General features: G+C 51.3%; 1 protein-coding gene across 1 annotated transcript; it reads right to left on the bottom strand.

The window, feature by feature from the left end:
* LOC109820245 lies at window positions 4,001–5,730 on the bottom strand. Its single transcript, XM_020386368.1, has one exon. The coding sequence runs from the start codon at window positions 5,608–5,610 to the stop codon at window positions 4,942–4,944; it is 669 nt and encodes a 222-aa protein (XP_020241957.1). The 5' UTR covers window positions 5,611–5,730; the 3' UTR covers window positions 4,001–4,941.

Below are 7,025 nucleotides of genomic sequence, written 5' to 3'. Positions count from 1 at the left end.
TGGTTTGGACTTAGTCATTCCGTTGGAGATCCTCTCGGATATGGAGACCCTCTGCGGAGCGGTCTTGGGACAACTGCATGCTGATAATACTGCCCTGATTAGTCTGGTGCGCGGGCAGTGAGATTTGGTTTCTCGGGCATATCTCTTCCGAGACTCGTTCATACCTCCCGCCCGATAGTACAACTCATCGGTCAGATGACCGGAGCAACCTATCGTGTGTTGACATGACTCCCCTGGTATAACGTTATCATCGTCAGATGAATACGTTTCTTTCAGGGGATTTGTCGCTTTATTAGCATTCTTAAGAGTCACGTGTTTAGAACTACGCTTTTGGGAGCGCAGGATCTCAACAGGCTCTTGGTTTTGGATAAACACCCCCAGGCGGGTAGAAATTGGAGTTTTCCCTTTATGAGAAGGCTTGAAATTGTTGCGAGGGCGTGTGCGACCCCCAGCTCGACGAGTCGCTCGGGGTTCAGTCACCGGACCCAAGCGTTCTTCGATCAGAACTTTGCCTCGATCCTCGTGCAAAGGACCCAGGCGATCGACTATCCTCACCTTGAATCGGGACAAATCCATGTTGTCGTGGGGCTCCACCAGAGGTGCGGAACTCGAAGGGATCGACGAAACAGGTGTAGAACATCTTCTGCCTTGACTCTGGCGCAGGTCAGATTTAAGTGACCGACAGGTTGGAGGGTCGGATTCAAGTGACCCGCAAAGTGGAGGGTCGGACCCAAGTGACCCGCGATTTGGAGGGTCGGATTTGGGCGACCTGCAGATTGGCGGATCGGATTTGAGTGACCTGCAGATTGGCGGGTCGGATTTGAGTGACCCCGCCGCGGGTCGGACTTGGCCGACCCGCGCCGCCGCGGGTCGGACTTGGCCGACCCGCGCCGCCGCGGGTCGGACTTGGCCGACCCGCGCCGCCGCGGGTCGGACTTGGCCGACCCGCGCCGCCGCGGGTCGGACTTGGCCGACCCGCGCCGCCGCGGGTCGGACTTGGCCGACCCGCGCCGCCGCGGGTCGGACTTGGCCGACCCGCGCCGCCGCGGGTCGGACTTGGCCGACCCGCGCCGCCGCGGGTCGGACTTGGCCGACCCGCGCCGCCGCGGGTCGGACTTGGCCGACCCGCGCCGCCGCGGGTCGGACTTGGCCGACCCGCGCCGCCGCGGGTCGGACTTGGCCGACCCGCGCCGCCGCGGGTCGGACTTGGCCGACCCGCGCCGCCGCGGGTCGGACTTGGCCGACCCGCGCCGCCGCGGGTCGGACTTGGCCGACCCGCGCCGCCGCGGGTCGGACTTGGCCGACCCGCGCCGCCGCGGGTCGGACTTGGCCGACCCGCGCCGCCGCGGGTCGGACTTGGCCGACCCGCGCCGCCGCGGGTCGGACTTGGCCGACCCGCGCCGCCGCGGGTCGGACTTGGCCGACCCGCGCCGCCGCGGGTCGGACTTGGCCGACCCGCGCCGCCGCGGGTCGGACTTGGCCGACCCGCGCCGCCGCGGGTCGGACTTGGCCGACCCGCGCCGCCGCGGGTCGGACTTGGCCGACCCGCGCCGCCGCGGGTCGGACTTGGCCGACCCGCGCCGCCGCGGGTCGGACTTGGCCGACCCGCGCCGCCGCGGGTCGGACTTGGCCGACCCGCGCCGCCGCGGGTCGGACTTGGCCGACCCGCGCCGCCGCGGGTCGGACTTGGCCGACCCGCGCCGCCGCGGGTCGGACTTGGCCGACCCGCGCCGCCGCGGGTCGGACTTGGCCGACCCGCGCCGCCGCGGGTCGGACTTGGCCGACCCGCGCCGCCGCGGGTCGGACTTGGCCGACCCGCGCCGCCGCGGGTCGGACTTGGCCGACCCGCGCCGCCGCGGGTCGGACTTGGCCGACCCGCGCCGCCGCGGGTCGGACTTGGCCGACCCGCGCCGCCGCGGGTCGGACTTGGCCGACCCGCGCCGCCGCGGGTCGGACTTGGCCGACCCGCGCCGCCGCGGGTCGGACTTGGCCGACCCGCGCCGCCGCGGGTCGGACTTGGCCGACCCGCGCCGCCGCGGGTCGGACTTGGCCGACCCGCGCCGCCGCGGGTCGGACTTGGCCGACCCGCGCCGCCGCGGGTCGGACTTGGCCGACCCGCGCCGCCGCGGGTCGGACTTGGCCGACCCGCGCCGCCGCGGGTCGGACTTGGCCGACCCGCGCCGCCGCGGGTCGGACTTGGCCGACCCGCGCCGCCGCGGGTCGGACTTGGCCGACCCGCGCCGCCGCGGGTCGGACTTGGCCGACCCGCGCCGCCGCGGGTCGGACTTGGCCGACCCGCGCCGCCGCGGGTCGGACTTGGCCGACCCGCGCCGCCGCGGGTCGGACTTGGCCGACCCGCGCCGCCGCGGGTCGGACTTGGCCGACCCGCGCCGCCGCGGGTCGGACTTGGCCGACCCGCGTGGGCGCGGGTCGGCTTTGTCCGACCCGCGTGGGCGCGGGTCGGCTTTGTCCGACCCGCGCCGCCGCGGGTCGGACTTGGCCGACCCGCGTGGGCGCGGGTCGGCTTTGTCCGACCCGCGCCGCCGCGGGTCGGCTTTGTCCGACCCGCGCCGCCGCGGGTCGGCTTTGTCCGACCCGCGCCGCCGCGGGTCGGCTTTGTCCGACCCGCGCCGCCGCGGGTCGGCTTTGTCCGACCCGCGCCGCCGCGGGTCGGACTTGGCCGACCCGCGTGGGCGCGGGTCGGTTTGGTCCGTCTCGCGCGGCGCGCTGAGTTTCGCTGATTTCTTGTGTTTTTACGACTTTTCCGATCTTCCGGGACTTGTAGTTTCTCCCATTTTGTTTACTCATCCGTCGTGTTGACTTGTATGCTCCACGCGAGTTGATTAGTGTACGTTGATTAACGCCATCGTGAACTGACTGACGCGCGCACTGATTGACATGCACGAGCTGAATGATGCGTGCGTGTTAACTGACTGTTGGGTGCGTTTGTACGCTTTGAGTTGATTAACGCATGCGGTCCACTTGGTGTTTTCCATTGCGGTGGTTCGTTGTCGTGTCATCAACAGTTTGCCGATTCGCTTCATGCGCTTGTCGGCGTTGGATAATCCTCTTTGATTCGGATAACGGCGTTCATCACCTTCTCTTTGTCTTGAGCTGTGTGCGGGCACCCATAGGCATTTTTAGACGCCTACAAGGTGAAAATCTCAAAAAGTACTATTTCCTCCATTTCCATCCCTAAAACTCACCCACAACATCCAATAAAATATTATTTTCATCCAACAACTCATCCACATCATCTAATAAAATATTATTTTCATCTAACCACTCATCCATCACATCTAATAAAAAAAAACCAAGAAATGGAAATGGAAAAGGTGAAAATCTCAAAAAGTATTATTTCTTCCATTTCCATCCCTAAAACTCACCCACAACATCTAATAAAATATTATTTTTATCCAACAACTCATCCACATCATCTAATAAAATATTATTTTTATCTAACCACTCATCCATTACATCTAATAAAATATTATTTTCATCTAACCACTCATCCATCACATCTAATAAAATATTATTTTCATCTAACAACTCATCCATCACATCTAATAAAATATTATTTTCATCCAAACATCACTCAACTCATCTCTTCTCATCATTTCAAATCACTCACATCATCCAATAAAATATTATAACAATTCACCTCATCTCATTAACATTTCATTTCTTTGTTTTCATCCCAAAAAGTTGTGAAAACACTTTTCTTAATCTTGGATCACATCACCCAATAAAACAATGACAACTCATCTCATCTCATTTTATTTCTTATTTTTAAGAATGAACCAAACAAAAGAAAACAACAAACTACAGGAAATAGGTTTCTTATAATTCATTTCCTTATTTTTTTGGCCAACCAAACAACATCAAAACTAGTTTTCTTAAAAAATCACTCACATCATCCAATAATAATGTGACAACTAACATCATTTCATTTTCATTTTTTTGATTTCCTTCTTTTTTTAGCCAACCAAACACTCCCAAACCAATTCTTCATTTTAATAGTTTTCTATTTCTTTGATTTCCCTCTTTTTTTAGTAAAACAAACAGGCCTCAACCAAAAAGTCAAGACCAAAACATCAAATGGAATGTTTTATAAGTCATTCAGGGCTTTAAGTTGATACCCAAAACCTCAAAGCACTGTCCCTTAAGTCTGAGAACTGCGATGTTCCTACCAGTACCTCATTTGAATGTATTTGCATTTGTTTAGGGCTTGCGCAAAGCAACAGATAAAACCACATTAGTTATTACCTAAATTTTAGATGAAAGGTCATCCGCTTCAGACTAGCCACAGGGCTATGTTAGGGAGATTCATAATATAAACATAAACGCATATAGACCACAATGTAGGATATGCAAAGCAAAGAACTTATGCTAAGCTCTTTGATGCTATTGCAACATATATTATTATCTATAACGAGACTCATCTTTTGGCCGACCTATTACTCAATACTCACTACTCTTCTATGATCTAGGACAACGCTAGGAAGAGTAAATTTGAAAACTAATGAAAAGAACATCAAAACATGGACTGTGCTAAGCTTAGGAAAGACACATCTAGTCGAGTTTATGTTTCTTCTTCCATCAAAAAGAGACATGAATTTTATGGTTTAAAGTTCACAATTTGTAGAATCAATTGATGGGTATACTATTTTCAAAAGGACAATTAGATTTTAGGGAACAAGCCTACATAACTAGCTAGCATGACGCTCAGAAGAATAATAAGTTGAAAGCATGTAAAATTATCAGAGACAACTACTAAAAGCTGAAGAGACTCATAATTGCATGATAAATAAGGCAAACGTATGTTGTTGAGCATTGGAGGCCAGTAAATGCTTACCGTGTAAATTAAGCTTGGTAGTAGAGCTCTCCTTCGCTGTTACATCTCAAATTTGCATTTGACCAGCATAAGCAGCAAGATAGATATCATGGATGTTTTGGTACTTTTTCCTTGTTACGGAGAAGAATATTTAGCAAGAAATTCTTGTCGGAGAAGGGCATGACGTACCAAAGGCTCCGTGTATGAACAATTTCATTCGACTTCAAGAGCTGCAGCAGCACGTGATACCGGGGCTTCAACCTCGTCTCCAAACTGAGCGTCAAGAGCAAGGGGCTCGAAGAAATGTACGACTGCTCGCACCCTGCTTCCTTCACCAGGAAATCCATCTTCGCGTGTACATTCTCCTTTGAGAGATGGATGAAGTAAGGGGGCTTTCTTAAATGCAGAAAGAAACCCCTCCTGCGACCACCCGAACCCCCTAAAGAATTCCATCTTCTCTTCAAACCTACTCGTTCAAACATCGGAGACTTCACATCAAACCCTAATTCCTGTACTTTCCTCAACAATGCCTCAGTTGATTCTAAGCTCCATCTAATAAAACCACGACCCCTCCTCAAAATGTGAACAATTTCCGTCCCAGAGATGCCGTATTCCTTCAGAAGGGCGACCTTTGGGGCAACCGATGGTTCTAAGTCTCGGGCAATGAAACCCCGGTTCCTACTAATAACCAACACGAGGGGGATCGCCGAAGGGTTAACAAGGACAGAGGGGTGGGACGTGAAGAGCAGCGGGAGCTCTTCTTTGCCGAAACCCATTGCACGAAGAGTTTGCCATTGGGCTCCGAGGTTTTGTCAACGTCAGCTTGGAGAATGCAGGGGTAGTTGGAGATGAGGCCGCGGATGTGGGTGCCAGTGAGGCCGCCATGGTGTTTGAAGAAATGCCTCACAGAGTCGGCACGGTCGATGGAGGTCGACTTGGAGATTTGTTTGAGGACTATGGATGCATTTTGTGAGGAGAGCCCACATGGCTTTATTAGGTATTCCGTATTCGGATATGTGGTTGGATTGTGGAGATTCGGTGTTTAGGGTTTTAGAGGCGGATGATGATGAAGAAGAACAAGACAAGCGAAGGAGATGGGCAGTTTTAGGAAAAAGGACACAAATGTTCTTCTTAGTAGGAAGCTGCAACATGTCGTTAATACTAATAACGTAAGTATTTGTTTGTAAAAAATAGATAGTCCCACATGGGATATTTGAGCATTTTTTTAGAGGTTTAAAAGCAGTTAATGATTATTGGGCTTTGATAAATAAATCAAATTACAAGCTTCTGAGCCCGCGTGCGGGTAGCTCAACTAACTTATATATATATTGAATATATTATTTTTAATGTTATTTTGAATTTTGAAAATATGAACAGACAAGTGGTTGTTGAAAAGTGTCTGTTTGTTCCAATGGGTGTTCTGAAAAGTTATGACCGTTAGAATCACATTTTCAAACCTATAAATAGTTTATGATTTTAGATATTTTAACTACACTTTTCTTTTCTAAAACTTTTCTGTCAAAAACATCTACAATACTACAAACTTGTTTCACAACGAATTAGTTTATGATTTTTCCCGATGTTTTTTAAACTTTTACCGACGTTTTTGTTTCATTGGCAATGTTGTATTTTGTTGTAGTGAAAGAAAAAAGTTGTAGGTCTCTTCAATATCTTTCCAACGCATCTTAAATCACATATTTTCAAGGTCGGAGAAAAAAAAGTTACAACCAAAATACTGAATACTATTTTTCCTAGTCCTATTTGAATTCGGGTATGTTTAGTTTGTTTCGGATTTGCCTATATGTATGGATATATTACATGAAAAGTTTACTTTTATATCATATCTCTAAACCATAGTAGTTCCCTTTCCTCTTAAAAATCCTAAAGCTCTTTTTGGTGAATTTTGAGAGTTTTGTGAAGCAAAATACCGAGAGAAGGGCGAGATCGTCGGCATTTGGCAAAGAAGGATCCTTTTTGTCACGTATTTGGGAGTTCATCTCGAGTTTTGAGGCGAGTTTCATCTCCTCTAATCACATCCCCATTTTTAATTAATTTATTGAGTTTTATTTGGTTTTATTTGGCCTTAAACCCTAGTTTAAGTATAACGACGACTCTTCTAAAGTATATATGTGAATATATGCAAGCAAGACAAATGTAATCATAACTAGATTAGCACAAATAAGATAACTTG

Source organism: Asparagus officinalis, chromosome 8 (genome assembly GCF_001876935.1).
Source record: "Asparagus officinalis chromosome 8, Aspof.V1, whole genome shotgun sequence".
NCBI lineage: Eukaryota > Viridiplantae > Streptophyta > Magnoliopsida > Asparagales > Asparagaceae > Asparagus > Asparagus officinalis.
The sequence above is the reverse complement of the archived record's forward strand: the minus strand, read 5'-3'. Positions and strand labels throughout refer to the sequence as shown.

Coding starts and splice junctions, on each gene's coding strand:
- LOC109820245 (XM_020386368.1), bottom strand. CDS start 5,610: ATGGGTTTCGGCAAAGAAGAGCTCCCGCTGCTCTTCACGTCCCACCCC.